The 15,822-nt window shown below is 37.1% G+C and overlaps 1 protein-coding gene across 2 annotated transcripts; it reads left to right on the forward strand.

The window, feature by feature from the left end:
- The first annotated feature begins 100 nt into the window (after positions 1–100).
- LOC126378624 (mitogen-activated protein kinase p38b-like) lies at positions 101–15,820 on the forward strand. 2 transcript variants are annotated; one of them, XM_050027018.1, is made up of 9 exons: positions 101–384; positions 594–730; positions 1,409–1,602; positions 2,422–2,531; positions 3,881–4,005; positions 6,306–6,385; positions 8,517–8,638; positions 9,865–9,995; positions 12,372–15,820. In XM_050027018.1, exons 1-9 carry the CDS (start codon positions 278–280, stop codon positions 12,449–12,451), a joined length of 1,086 nt encoding a protein of 361 aa, XP_049882975.1. In that variant the 5' UTR covers positions 101–277; the 3' UTR covers positions 12,452–15,820. The 2 variants fall into 2 exon arrangements, with proteins under 2 accessions (XP_049882975.1, XP_049882974.1); XM_050027017.1 differs by lacking the exon at positions 6,306–6,385 and adding an exon at positions 4,992–5,071 and having other exon boundaries at positions 103–384.
- Positions 15,821–15,822: the final 2 nt, after the last annotated feature.

Consider the following 15,822-nt stretch of genomic DNA (forward strand, 5'->3'; position numbering starts at 1 on the left):
ACGCTAATAATGAACATTATTTCTTTACAGCCTTAGCTTAGAAAATGTTTAAAAGACTTTATAACCAGGCCAAAAAGTCCTCCAAAAAGAAAAAGGTACTGTGACATTTGAAGACTGAAGAGTTTGAAGACGACACAGGGAAAAAAATTAAGACATACTCCGTGTGCAAGTGGATTTTGTAATATTTTTCAATTTTGGTTCCAATTTATTTGTTTATATAACAAATCGTTTGTCATACTAGGTTAGCGTGAAGAATTTGTACTGGAAGGCAATATTCATGATGCCTCGATTTCATAAGGTGGAAATTAACAAAACAGAATGGATTGTGCCCGAGCGGTATCAAATGCTAACACCTGTAGGTTCAGGTGCCTACGGCCAAGTTTGGTATGTATTTGTTTATCGGAAAAAGTCATGGGCACTTTGCCAATGTTTATTTATACGATTGCAATCATGTCCTATTATATTTTTTCTTATTACACACTTGTGTGCTTATGGGCTATTATGTAGGAGCCTGACATTTGTAAGCAGTACATTGCCCTGTGTGGGTGTAACTGGTTTTGTGTTATTAGTATTTATAAATCGATTGTCTACAGCTCAGCTATTGACACGCTGCATAATATGAAAGTGGCCATTAAGAAGTTAGCAAGGCCTTTTCAATCTGCTGTGCATGCTAAGAGGACATACCGCGAACTTCGCATGTTGAAGCACATGAACCATGAAAATGTTATCGGTAGGTATTCATTCAAAATAATAGGCCAAGTAATAAAAATTAAATAAAACGGCTGTTATTTTAACTGTTAGGTATGTGGCAGTTTCGTCCCTGGAAAAAAGGCAAATATTTTTAATATTTTTATTTTTAAGCCTTTTATAAATATGTACATGTACTTGAATTGCAACACCAAGTATGAGAATATGCAATATTCATTATTGTGTAATTTATTTAAATACCTATTAAAGGAATGTTACTAGTATGCAAATTGTAGTTTATCTTATAAAAGGAAATATGAGTACATTAACAATGTACTAAATATGAACATTATAAAGATAACAGACTTGCAATTTAAATGGACTTCTTGTAGTGTATATGTTTCACATTATCTTACCTGTGCAACAAAACAATGACACACATTAAAACACAATTGTGAATATATTTTATATCAAAACATAATTTGAATAAAATTTTGTGTCTACGCACATGGCAAATTGTTGTAAAAAATGTTTCCATTTTATTTGAATTTAACCCAATTTCTTCTAACTTGCTTGCTTGTAGAAATAGTACTACTACATTACTATCATCAAACATAATTTGAGTCGAATTTTGTGTCTATGCTGCAAATTGTAGTTTGTTGGTATAAAACCATTTTTTTATTGGTAATATACATTCTGACTATAAATGGTATAATTTTAGGTCTGTTAGATGTGTTCAGTCCAGAGAAGACTCTAGAGGAGTTCCAGCAAGTGTACCTGGTCACCCATTTGATGGGTGCAGATCTAAACAACATTATACGCACCCAGAAACTGTCCGATGATCATGTCCAGTTCCTTGTCTACCAGATACTCCGTGGCCTTAAGTATATACATTCTGCTGGCATTATTCATAGGGTAAGTTAATATTTTTATCTGATCTACTGCCATAGTCCAGCAAGTGTAGCATGACAAATAACATAGATTTAAACAATAGACTTACAACATTCGCCTATGTAGACAGTTGGAGAAGTAAATAAGAATCTTTTTGATTCATCATTCATTAAAATGTTGTATTTTCCCTATAATGAATATGATAATTAAATAAATATTGGATCTGATTCCAGCAGACACCTCCTGATTTAATTTACCTGTAGTCAGGTAACCTGTCATTTTCTTATTCTGCCGAAAAGGAAAGGGAATGATGATGATTAAAGTTGTTAATTTTAATGAATGATTAATTATGGTTGTCTGGAAGAAATCGCTTTAAGCGATAAGGCCGCCATTTGCCATGTACTTAGTTAAGAGACTTTTTGTAATTATTTCTTTTTATTTTGGTGCAATAAAGTGTATTTGTATTGTATTGTAATTATCTTCATTTTTTTATTTTTGCCATATGAATACCAAAACCCCTATGTTTTGATAGCTAATGACACCTCATGCAACAGGGTTTCGGCGGAATATTATTAAACTCTGTTTAAACCAGGGGTTCACAACCTGTGGTCTGCATTGATGCTTCCCAACTACCTGTAAATCTTAGACTAAAAAGAAAGTTCTTAGGTTTAGGAAAATAAAGATTTACATTCTACTAAACTAAAAGCCAAATAAGTTCAGTATTTTTCACGAATTTTTAACTAAAATTTATAATTGTCCCTGGCAAAAAAATGTTGGGAACCACTGGTATGAAACGGCGGGTTATGGAGAAATTGGGAATTTTAACCCATAAAAACATTGCAGGACCTGAAGCCCTCGAATATTGCAGTGAATGAAGATTGTGAGCTGAAAATCTTGGACTTTGGCCTAGCCAGGCCTACAGAAACTGAGATGACTGGTTACGTCGCCACAAGGTAAGATACATATTTATTACTTTCCAGTGTTGTACTACCAACATGAAACCAAGTTTGGTAAACACGGAAAACCACATACTGTTTAAAATTTAAAAACATAAATAAAAGGGTATTATTAATTATGAAGGGTAAATGTTTTCGTTACGTGTATTTTAGTGAGAGCCAATACCTACAATAAGTGCTTATCCATTCAAAATCTACAAAATACCTATACGAAATTAATTTAAACATTTCGAGACAATCCTATGATGTGTTTTCACTAAATGAAATCCCGCGAGGCATAAATAGATTTAAACTACGGCGTCTCGAGACGCTCCGTCTTCAATGAATTAGTGACTAAGCGAAGTGCAACCAAGAGGAAAAATATTTATAAACGAGATGACACCATCGGTTTTCTTGAAAAACAAAACGTTTTTTTACGTTTATTAGTAAATAGGTAATCACGAAACTAACGCCACAAGGTTACTCGCGCCGTATTCTCCGTGTGAGTGTCATCAAGCATTATTTTTTTATTCATACGTCTATTTTCCTTTTTGGCACAAAATGTGCATTCTGGCTGTTGTATTTTGTACTATTATTTCGCAAATTTACCCGGAAGTAATGTTGGTATGTAGATAACTGCTTGTCTGGTAATTAGCATATCTTTTGTTAAAGTTCGTAAATTCGATAATCGAATCAGACTTGTTTGAATTTCTTACATGTTTTGCTCTAAATATAGATAGACAGACGTTTTGTGTATTTTTGTTTGAAAATCAATTTTGCTCTCCAATGTTTAATACCTGTGTCTATATGTTGATTCTGTTTGTTGGTATTGATGTAGGTAGGTATTTTCCATTGTCAGGGTAAAAAACAGACTTTCCAATAACATAGGAAATCCCAGAATATTTTCCTACAAAATTCGTGACCGTAAAAAACAACAAAACTTGATATTTAACTATCCTTGACGGCATTTTCTACTAGGTTGAATAACTTGCCTCGATCGCAGTACCTATATCCCTCCGGTTGATTAAAGGGAGACCTATCTATTTATTTATTTACATTTCAGTGCAGAAGCGACGATGCGCCGTGAAGCTTTCATAATAATATAATCAGACTTAAGTATAAGTAAGGTAACTTAACTATGTACACATAAACAGTAAACAATATCAAAACATATTTCACACATTATTCATCATCTCGCAGAACCTCAGACACTCACGACACACATACGTCCACTCACTCACAAACAGATCACACTCTAGCGCTGATCTATGTCAATATTTTAACTTTTGATCCATCAATGAGCAGCTTATCTTCTTCATCGTTCACTGACTTTCGGTTGTCAAAAATTAATCACGCCTCCGTCGCAGATGGTACCGCGCACCAGAGATCATGTTGAACTGGATGCACTACAACCAGACGGTGGACATATGGTCCGTCGGCTGCATCATGGCCGAGCTGCTCACTGGACGTACACTCTTCCCGGGCTCCGACCGTATCCTTTTACAAACAGCTATTGTTACATTTGCCGTCGCAAAAGGGATCACTTGAACAGTATCAAGCCGGGACTCCGACAAACTAAGGCCTGGACTCCATCAAAGTAGAGATGTGTAATACGCAGCGTTTCTATACCGAATTCTCTTAATTCTATCGGTTATATTAAACATATCTTCCCATTCATCTCCGCATTGGTGGAGTCCACACTTTTTAGACTATCGTGCGTAACATAGATGGGTAATCTACCTCGTGCTTGTAGCCCAAAATAACATTTAAAACACATTACATTGATAGACTGATAAGATAATCCCCACAAGTCATCCCTTTTAATATTAGATGTTTATATTTAGTTTCCCAGAGATAACATAACATGTTTTAAGTCTATCCATTTGAACATACTCCTTACGTATCTCTTCATTAATCTCTCAGCTATATCTTCATAGAAATGAGAATTGTCCTTTTTCGAAACTCCACACATAGTAAAAAAACATCTGCCCTATTATCCCAAATTTATTAATATTGTAAAAAGTTGCGTGTCTTTGTATATGAACTATCTTAATAAAGTCTCAATCAGTTATAAAGATAAGATAATTGATCCATCAATACTGCGAATAACATTGTACACAAACCATGTAGTATAACAACATAAGTGTTAGATAGTACAATTCTCGATCGTACGCAGATTATGTTTCTTACCCATAGTTATTATAGATATTGCCACTATGTTATGTTACCTCTAAAGTAGTAAATGTATGTCTATTTTATTGCGTTCCGACCCGTTTACTGCACTGCCGAATATTATTACCTGTGAATCATCTACTTCAACTTCGCATACATTAGACTAAAGCCAATTGTAGCATGCATCATTTCCTTTCTATTCTATTTATGTCAGTTTCTCATTGTCTCAAAGTATTGATTTAAAGCTTAGCTTTTAGTTCCTATGTATCGAATGTTCGATGGCGTCCAACCTTAATGTCGAGTCAGATATCCACCAACTGAACTTGATAATGGAGGTATTGGGGACCCCAGCGCAGGAATTTATGCAGAAAATATCCTCGGAGTCTGTAAGTACTTAGGAACATTTCAGGACATTTTAATCATAAACCAAGGTTGGCGCACATCTATCGAATAACGCATGTTTGGTCTGTAGGCGTTTACGTGTGCGCGATCGCGCCGCGTTTGTAATGGGCCGTCTTCATTGTCTCCTTAACAAGCGAAGTAAATTGTCCCTTAGGAATAAGGTGAAAATCTACACGACTTGCATCCGTCCGATCATGACCTATGCAGGGGTAGTTTTCGCTCATGCGAGTCCCTCTCAAATCCACCGTCTACAGGTAATACAAAATCGTTTCATGCGGAAAGCCACGGGAGCTCCGTGGTTCCTTCGCAATGAAAATCTGCACATTGACCTAGGTCTGCCAACCATTGCCCAATGGCTCAAATTAGCTTCCAAACGTTTTTTCGATTCTGCTCCGCACCACCCGAATCCCCTGGTAGTTGCGGCTTCCGATTACATCCCGCTTAGGGACGGTACTGAAAAGTATCGGCGTCCGAAGGACGTAATATACGATCCCGACGACCCGATTACCCTAGCCATAGAGGCAGCCAATCAGCTCGCGACACCAAACACTTCAGGACCCCGATACCGACCCCGCCGGCGTGGTCGACGATTTCCCTCATTCAGCGCTTATCGCTATCGACCCACTAGGGTCGATTAATTCTTTCAAATATTTTTCCTCTCAGACGACGCCCTGAGCCGAGGTTCGCGCCCAACTGGGCACCCTCAGGCCTGTTGTCTTAAATGTTGTACCGGGTGAGAGCCTTCAGCGCTCCCCATTTGTCCGGCCAAGTAGTTAATGCCATCTGCGGCAAATCTACAATAAGTCACGTCAAAAAAAAAAAAAAAAAAAAAGGTCTGTAGGCGTGCGCTGACTGTAAGAGTGAAATTTTAGTCATTTGTTAAATCTTTTGTACGAGCGAAACTAATAAGAATATATTTAGACCGTCATTCATAGCGTCTTGTGCATCTAATTGCGGAAAATATTTGATACTTCGTCACTGCCATAATGAAAAGCACGAGAAGACATTGATTGTTTTTAAACCACATTTGACGTTCGTTTATTCTTATTTCAAAAGCTGATAAATGACTAAAGTTTCGCTCAACATGTAGATACATACTTTAAAATCCATAATCGCAGAAACCTGTAACATAGCTTCGCGTTAACTCGCTTTGAGTTATGTGGTGTGACGTCGCTTGTGTACGTTTGGTGCTTGTAACCTTAACATTCGTGCGTCCAGATATTGACCACCTCACCAGGATATTGTTTATGTGCGGGAGGCCCGAACAGGAGACTATAGACAAAATTATAAGCGAAGAGGTAAGCAGAAAACATGGAGCTTCCAACTAAAATTGGAGGGAACATTCCCAATAAGCGAAAATTAAAAAAGTAAATAAGTGAGTAGTATTTATAAGGTGAAATTGTACTGTTGAGGCGTTGGCAGACATATATCAATGGAATAGCTTGAAATTCGCGACTCTTTAACTCAAGAATTTCCTATAGCACGTCTCTTTATCTACGCCGCTCGTTGAAAACTACCCTTGACCTGATATCCACTAAAACAATGATGAGCGGAAAGATTTTTCGAGTTCGTGTTGGAGTGTTGCCTCCAGTTTTTAGTATATAAGCACTTTACAAACCTTTTAACGTAAAGTGGGGTTTTCTTTCAAATATGACGATTATGAATCTTCAACAATATTTCAGTTTCATTCAAATTGGATACGAATTGTAATGTAGTAATTTGAAAAAAGAAAATGTTATTGAATTTTATAATTCTCAAAAACTTAACTTGTAATTTGATTTATGAAAAGTTACTAAGAAACTTAAAATTGTTTTTAAACCAACAGACTACCTCCAAATGCAGATGTTTTTGAACATGAATTAAAATCGGTATGGTATTCAGAATAACAGCCTATTACAATTTTAGCTTACTTTAACATTAAGCAAATAATTTTGATGCTTCACAAGCAGACTAAATTATTATTATAATCAACACAATACTAATTATTAAACTCACTAAAATGCTTTTTTGAGAAATTTAAATGGAATTTTATAGGACACCTGTGTAAAGAATCATCAAGACTCATGAACGTAATTAATATCTACAGTAGGTATATTACGCGCAATGCAATGTGCTTTTAAGAGCTAGTTTTGTCCGATAAAGGAAGAAATTGTATGTGAACGTGTTATTGTGGTAACAGAGCGACTTAGCTTGAACATAGCTGTAATTATTGTGTTTGTCATTCAGACTGTTGGTGTTCGTTTATTGTGGAATTGCTATGTGGTCTGTAACGATTTGTTGGTAATATTGTAAAAGAACTATTTGTCTCGAGGCCGTCTTTTGTTGTCAGCGACGGGCAACGGCTATGTATATTTAGAATCGATAGGTTTGTCGTTTATCCATTGCATAAAAAGCTGTGTTGGAATTGGATAGTTTACAACGAAATGAGATAATACCTACGTTTTCGGCTGTCTGGCGAGGGACGTAAAGGCTCTAATACGCTATACGATTTCTCGGGCCCGACGGTAGCTATATTTCAGGATGGCAAAATCGGGTCCCTGCCCGGGTTCTTATTACACCGCCCTGTTCCGAGAAATCGTGTAATGTAATAGATCCCAAAGCAGTTCCCAGTTTATTGGATGAAGTAGGTAACTGCATACCCTACACGACATGACATTTTATTGAACTTTTATTAGTAACTACATTAACTTGTTTGACATGTATATTGTAATTAAATTAACTTGAGATTGAACACATGTTATTACGGTATGAGTAATGTATTGAGAATTACCGACCCATCTCCAAATACTTGTACTTTGCGTTTAGCTAGAATTAGTCTTATAAATCTGGATCTCTGCCAACTAGCTTGTCAGGATTATTGGCTTTGGAATTGCAAACATTGTATCTCAATAATAGTTTAGATTTGTGTACAACAAACCTGTCGCTTTGAGTCATAAACATTTAAAGGAAATGTTTAACATTTTTGAGAATTTCTGGATGCAATTTCACCGCAGTGCACCGTATATTGAGAGTGTAGGAATGATTAGTAATTTGTTTAAAAATAACAAATGGCGCCTTTTAATTTTGGGCTCGCATGCGGTTTATTTTCAATTATTTACCCATATTAACATATTATAATGAGCTTCTTTAAGCGTGTCAACAATATTGTCGATAAGCGATCTTTATATCGTCGTGAGTTAATTCTGATAGCCACATGTCATAAATCCGATAACGATGATTCTGGCGATCGAAAATACTAATTTCGTTTGACAGCTCTTAAAATAGTCCTCCACACCCTTCCCCTACTCCTTCGCGCCTTCCTTTCTTCTTTCCTTCTTTTTTCTTTTTCTTTCTTCCTATTTTTTTTTCGATTCATTCTTTTCCTAATAATAAACTTGCATACTAATGTCTCCGTCCTTCAAAAGCAACTTTAACGTGATGACGTTTCAGGCTAGGAACTACATTCAGTCGCTGCCTACCCTGAAGCGGCGTGACTTCCGTGAAGTGTTCCGCGGCGCTAACCCGCTCGCTGTCAACCTACTCGAACTTATGTTGGAGCTTGACGCTGATAAGTAAGTACATTGAAGCGAAACAAAAACAATAGCGTATTTTACTGAATCAAACATAAACTATAAAATATTAATATAAAAGTCCGTGCTTCGGAGGGCTCGCTAAGCCATTGGTCCCATAACATAAAAAACACTACCAACACGCACCGGAGAAGCGTGGTGGAGTATGCTCCATACCTCTTCCGGTTGATTGTGTTTCAAGTATCAAGTATCAAAGAGCGCTTTTATCGATGACGTCACTCGGACAGTATTTCCATACAAATTCAATAGAAAACTTCGTTTTGGCATTTCGTAAAAAGAATCTCATTTCTCAATAAGGACTATTATACTTATGTACTACATATAATTAATATAGGGACATCGTGACGAATACTAAGGCGCATGATTCATACCATGATTCTGAGTTAATATCAAGTGGAATTTTCCGTAGCAAAATTCACATTTTTATAAATTAATTTAAATTATTTACTTCTTTTTTCTATACTTGATATCAACTCAGAGTAATGAGCTGATTATCCCCCTCAGTATTCGTTGTGATGACACTTACATTCCGTATAAGTATTTACAGGTAGCAATACAAGTACGTATGGGTCTTAGTGACACCGTAACAAATACTGAGGGGGACGATTCAGACTATGATTTTCTGTCGGAAAATTCATAATCATCCCTCAAATATTTCGTTAAGAATAGTTACGATGTCACTGCGTATATTAATATTGTATATTATTTATACCGCACTATTTATACTAAAATGAGACATCATTCTGTGTACACATACATACATAAACTCACGCCTATTTCCCACCGGGGTAAGCAGAGACTATAGAATTCCATTTTCTTCGATCCTGACACACTTCTCTTGCTTCCTCCACATTCATCAATCGCTTCATACACGCACGCCGGTTCAGAGTAGATCGTATTAAACCTTTTCTAAGGACATCTCCAATTTGGTCATCGTAAGCCCTTCTCGGTTTTTCTCTGCCAGCCCTACCATCAACTTTCGCTTAAAATACCCCTTTTGCAATTCTATTATCCTTCATCCGCTCTACGTGTCCAAACCAACCTAACATTCCCTTCTCAATCTTAGTCACCACTATAATTCGTCTTTTACACCACATCTCTGTCTTATCACACTGTTTCTCACTCTATCACTCAACTTCACACCGCAGATGCTACGCAAAGACCTCATTTCTACGGCATTAATCCTACTTTCATTCTGTGTATTGCAGGCGTATAACAGCAGAGCAGGCGCTGGCCCACGAGTACCTGGCCCAGTACGCCGACCCGACCGACGAGCCGGTGTCCGCGCCCTACGACCAGAGCTTCGAGGACATGGACCTGCCCGTCGACAAGTGGAAAGGTAAGTTGACGCCCTGGTCCACTGTGGTATTTTTAGACCTGGCCAAAAAGGCTACATTGTTGCAATTCATCTTAAAAAAAGCACATACATACATAAACAGCCTATATACGACCCACTGCTGGGCACAGGCCAAATTCAATCAACCGGAGGGGGTATGGAGCATACTCCACCACGCTGCTTCAATGCGGGTTGGTGGAGGTGTTTTTTTACGGCTAATAGCCGGGACCAATGGCTTAACGTGCCCTCCGAAGCACGGAATCATCTTACTTTTTCGGACAATTAGGTGATTCAAGCCTGAAAAGTCCTTACCAAACAAAGGACAGTCTCACAAAGTGATTTCGACAATATCCCCATCGGGAATCTAACCCGGACCTCCAGATCGTGAGCCTAACGCTCTAACCACTAGACCACGGAGGCTGTTGCTTAAAAAAGCAATATATTGAAATTTGCGCATATAAAAATGCGCAATGGTCTACAAATAGCAATATTGCTTTTTCAAATTAATTGATTCAATGAGGTCTATTTTACCCCCCAGTTAGCAGAGACCTTACGTGGTCTCTACTAACTGGACTGGCATGGTTTGGTCTTTCCGTGGAGGTCTACATACATTTAGCGAGTGTGTTCCAGTCAATCTAACCCACACACTAACATCCTATATATAATTATGATAAACTATATGCCCCATACCCCCTCCAGCTGATTGAGGGGATGCCTGTGCCCCGCAGTGGGACGCATACAGGCTATCTATGTTATGTGGAGATATATACCAAGGCTTTGACATCGTTACTAACTAATAACTAAATTAAGAATATCCCTTTTCGGGCACCGTTACCACAACAGGTGTAAAGTTGGTGTATATCAACTTTCAAGGTACCCACAAATTGTTGGTCCATAAAAATCTTGTGTGGTTTCACGTACGATTTCTTACTGCATTTCGTATTCTAGTATACAACATGCCCATAAATTAAACAAAGAAGTAAATGGAAAATTGTGTTCTAAATGAGTGTGACTTATTTTTCTATCGCTCATTATAATTTCCCATTTAAACAGTTCAGGTGAAATGCTTGCCTATTCAAACGCGCCGATTATATAGTTTAGATAACATGATTCATGATACTATCTAATATTAGAATATTAACCTTATCAAGTGATTTTTAGTGCAACGACTATACAAATCCACTTTCTGCGTGTTTAGATTATCGTTATCACTATGAGATTTATTAGTCATGTCCCATATAACCTCTAGTATACTAGTATCATAAATGTTTTAACTTTTATGAGGAAATTTTGCGTGCAACAGGTTTGTGATTGGTTAATATTTCGACAGAGAGACAACTCACTCTTATTACTGTTCCTCATTGGGGTCTACCCCAAAAAGACCGAGAAAGTCACAAAGACCGTGAGGTCATAGAACACAAAATGGTATTGAAGCGTGTTATGATAAATATAAAACGTTCATACGGAAATATATTCTTCTCCTCTTATGAACTCCAGAGATCGGCACTTTGGTTAGGACATTCCTGGCTGATCGCCCAATTGGGTCGCGAACTGGGTTCAATTATGGAATTCAAGATAAAGACGGATCTAAAACTAACGAAAAACATTTTATTTTTTCTATTTAACTTATTTATGCGTAATAATTATGAAAAATGTAATAATAAGTCGGCGGGACTCCCCGGAGTACACACAGGACCGCGAAAAATGTAAAGAAGAAGGGGAGGCCTTTGCCCAGAAGTGGGATCTTGTAGGCTAGGTTAGATTAGATTAGTATAATAAGTCCGACATTTTATCACGTTCGTCTATGACGTCACAGTGTGCTTCTTCATACGAATTCCATAGTTACTTTGTGTTTTGACGTCTAGTAAAAAGTAACTAATTTGACTAGTTGGAAACTAGCCTATTGTCCGAAAGTAAGATGCTAGTTAAAGATTTACTTACAGTTTTAATGATTTTTATATATGTGACAAGTAATAGTAATTTAGTTTTTCATTAGTCAGTATTTCACTCAATTTTCAATAATAAAATTTACGTCCTTGGAATTTTGGAGATATCAATTTAATGGTAACACAGTGGTAACACTTACGTCATCACAGGGCTAGCAATGGCGGCTTGTCATAGGATTGAGCATACCTGGTCTTCTTATACCATGGTCGTTATATGAACCATGTCATTAGGTCTATGGCGGGTCAATAGTAACTTTGATACCAGAGTTGATAAGGTCGACATTAACGTCACAACCCATACTAGAGAAGACGATGAACTCCGATGTCAGTGTTATTATAAAGCAGCCTTAAGTCCCTGATATGGCTCCTGTAAAGATTGCATACATACGTTTATGCTATTTAATGAGGTATCATATTTTAAAATCTATTTCAGAGCTGGTATGGAAAGAAGTGGTGGAGTTCAAGCCACACCCTCAACACATGAACACAGTCGTCGAGGTTAACCCTTCGTAACTTACAGGCAGCACGGTGAACTTAGGGCTAGAGTTTTACTTTAATAGTCTTTTTCATAGTAGTCTCAAGAAACGGCAGCAATAAGATAACTACGTATAGAACGGACACTCCCCGCTCCGCATCAATTCGTACCGGTCCCAAGCTAGATTTACCTCACCCCCCGCTAGGTCTCACTTTAGTCTAAATGGCCGTAAGCGGGTAAAGGAGCGCGCGTGGACAGTCCGTCTCGCTCGCACGCGGTAAAGTGGCACTTGATAACAATGGGATTTATGTATGAAGTGTCTGGGCTGCGTTTAGACCCTGTCGCAATAACATGTTTGATATTTAGTGAGACTTGTTTAGTCAAGATAATGAATGCGGCAGGGTTCTAAACTGTGAACATAATACTTAATCGTAGTTCAAAGTATAATATTGTTTCTAACAATTCACTATTCTTTCGTTTCTTGACATCAGTTTGAAGAAGACTTGCATGTAAAAAGTATCCGCTCAATGGTTTAACGAAGTACGATCATAGCATAGATGAAGTAAAAAAGGTTACATTAGAAAATGTATCATTATATCCAACTTACGTAAATGCGTATAGAATTGCGTTGAGTGCTGTGATTGAATTAACTAGTGTGTGAATTCTTTTAAAGGTGGATTTAGATCAAACGAGCGAATACTCATTCTATAAAAAGGAGACAGATTATTCTGTAGAAAAATACAAGAAAGTAAGGCAGTTATATTCTGGCTCTATGTTCGTTTAGTCTATACCCTCCTTAAGAAAACCTAGCGCCTAACGTTAAAGTGTATTACAAATAAACTCTACGTATAAGTTACTTTTAGTACTCCAGGAACGCTGCAGTGTGCAATTTTTGAGCAGTGTTGTTATTGTAATCCCGTAAGAGTAATGTTTACGAAATGACCACTATTTTAGCGCTTGCAAGGCAAACCAGTATAAATACAATATTATTTTAGATACACAAATATTTTAAAACACCAAGGCTGTCGCACTTTGGATACGTTTTTGTACGTATACGACTCGCGTGCGTATACACGTACACGTGGTTTATTACAACCAACCAGCTGTATGCGGGCTCCCATAGTACAGTCCGCGCCCCGCAAGTAGTCCCACGGCGACCGCGCTAGTGTCGTAATATCCGCCTGGCTTGTCAATTAGTTCCATTAAAATCCGCGGGAGTTCTTCCATTGTGGTTGTTTGAGCGTGTTCGTGCATGTCCGCACGAGACGAATTCGCAATAAAACGCGTCCAAAGTGCGGCCATTAGATATCACTTAGTTACATTGCTGGACAATGTAGATTGTTTTAGTGCTGTGTTAGTGCGTAAATACATTTTTACTCAAGTGTTACACATCCGTGTTAAGCCCTTAGAAGTCCTTCTATTTGCTCATAATAATCTGCGCTTGTCCGCACTATTTGTTTGGCCAAGCAGTCAATGTCATCCCAGACAAATCTATAAATTACGCCAGTAAAATAAATTCGATATCACTCCTTGAAGGATTGTTAGGTCATTTACTGCTATAAATTATGAAATAATTTGCAATTTTAGCTATTAATTATGTATGAATTGTATTAGTGATACTCTATAATCGTAATCCCAAAATGGGATAAATACGTTTTTAGCGATAATTTCTAGATTACTTATTATTGCATTGTGAGATGGACACGTCTTGATAATTGAGTTGATCTAAGCCTAAGAAGTGCCGTCTGCTGCTATCAATTAATTACTAATGTAGTCTTGTAATTAGAGCATTGGTCTCTTTATCTGGGGGTCCCAGGTTCGATTTCCGATGGGGACATGTCACTTTGTGATCCCTAGTTCAGTTAGAACGTTGCTGGGTGATCACCCGATTGTTCGAAATTAAGATGAACCGTGATCCGTAGAGCGAGAGTGCGACCGCAATCCGACCGCTTAGCATCTCGCTCTAGCAAATGACTGTTCTGAGCGACAGAAAGAGATAGAAGCATAGGGAAGTACAATGCAGTGCGGCAACATTATCAAACGTGTCCATTTATTTTAAAATAAGCGTAGTGTGTACAGCTTGTTAAGCGTTAGTGTGATGTACGGATGCGTAGTGGCTTTATGTGCTGGTGCTAACAAATTATAAATGATTTGCAATAATGGTATTAGGCCTAAGGTATTTTTATATTCGGTTTACCGACGCGATTTAAATTAGGAATCCGTAAAGCTTGTTGATATACTATTACAATATAGAAGAGTAAAAGGCATGAACTTTTAAAAATGAATAGCTTTAGCAACCGCGACGCTACAATGAGTATGGGTTTCCTACTTGAGTTCGATAGTCTTTTGACCGATTTATATCAATCAATCCATATATAAAATTATAAATTATTTTCAGAAGCTGATGTAAGTAAATAATATGCACGTGTACTGATACGTGATACGTGTAGAATATTGTTACCTTATTTTTCATTCGTTTCGCCTCTGATTCTACTTGTCTAGCCTGTAGATAACAATTTTAAATTGAAAGTCGTGAATAAAGTATAGATGATGTATAATTAGGATAATTATTTTTATGCTTCTTTCACCCTCAGCATATGTAATATTTTAGTCGTATAAGCTTGAATAAGATTCAATTAGAAAACAGGGTTTTCACAAGCTTCCTAACAAGCAATAATATAAAGATAATAAATAGCGGTCTATCAGACATTTTAATGCAGTGACTATTTTTACCCAATTACGTTGAATCCAAAAGGTGTGTTAATGTTTTATTTATATGACTTTAGAGCCAATGCACACTATAGATTCGATGGAAACATTTAAAGAAAAATATATTAATCTGCAATGATTTGACCCTTAGATGTTTAGGCATAACTTGAAATAACATTGGAAGGATTTAATTAGAAAAAAGCTTATGTAACATTGTAAGTCAGTACTGGCAAAGTATTCATCAAAACCTTAATTGATATAAGCAAAATACATTGTACAAGTTTATATTTTGTTTTGGCGCTAACGGCCATTTTTGGGTTGCGAACCAAAATGGTAAAAAGGAACCCTTATGGTGAGAGGAAGTCCGTCCGTCCGGTTAACAAGCAACCCCCCTTATTTCTTGAAGCATTAAATGTTGCGGCTGATCAAGTTTATAGTGTGCATACACTCGCATACCGTCCATGCAGAGACCATAATATTGTTTGTTCAAACGCACACGTGATCAACAAATGCAACAAGGAGCACCGTAGTTTTAGACAGTAGACACTTAGACAAGTCTGCCATAAAGTACATGTTACCTTCGCATAATTTTAAGGTATTGATATTTTATTACGTAACAATAAAATGGTATTGTTGATTTGTAAAAGTTTAGAAGTGAGCTAATATAATAAATACATTTAAAATTATCGCAATTCAAATT

The sequence above is a fragment of the Pectinophora gossypiella genome, chromosome 2 (assembly GCF_024362695.1).
Source record: "Pectinophora gossypiella chromosome 2, ilPecGoss1.1, whole genome shotgun sequence".
In the NCBI taxonomy this organism is placed as follows: domain Eukaryota; kingdom Metazoa; phylum Arthropoda; class Insecta; order Lepidoptera; family Gelechiidae; genus Pectinophora; species Pectinophora gossypiella.

Excerpts from the sequence above, each read along its gene's own strand:
- LOC126378624 (XM_050027018.1), top strand. The coding sequence starts at position 278 with ATGATGCCTCGATTTCATAAGGTGGAAATTAACAAAACAGAATGGATT. Across the intron at positions 731-1,408 it reads GAACCATGAAAATGTTATCG|GTCTGTTAGATGTGTTCAGT; the intron begins GTAGGTATTCAT and ends GTATAATTTTAG. Across the intron at positions 4,006-6,305 it reads ACTCTTCCCGGGCTCCGACC|ATATTGACCACCTCACCAGG; the intron begins GTATCCTTTTAC and ends TCGTGCGTCCAG.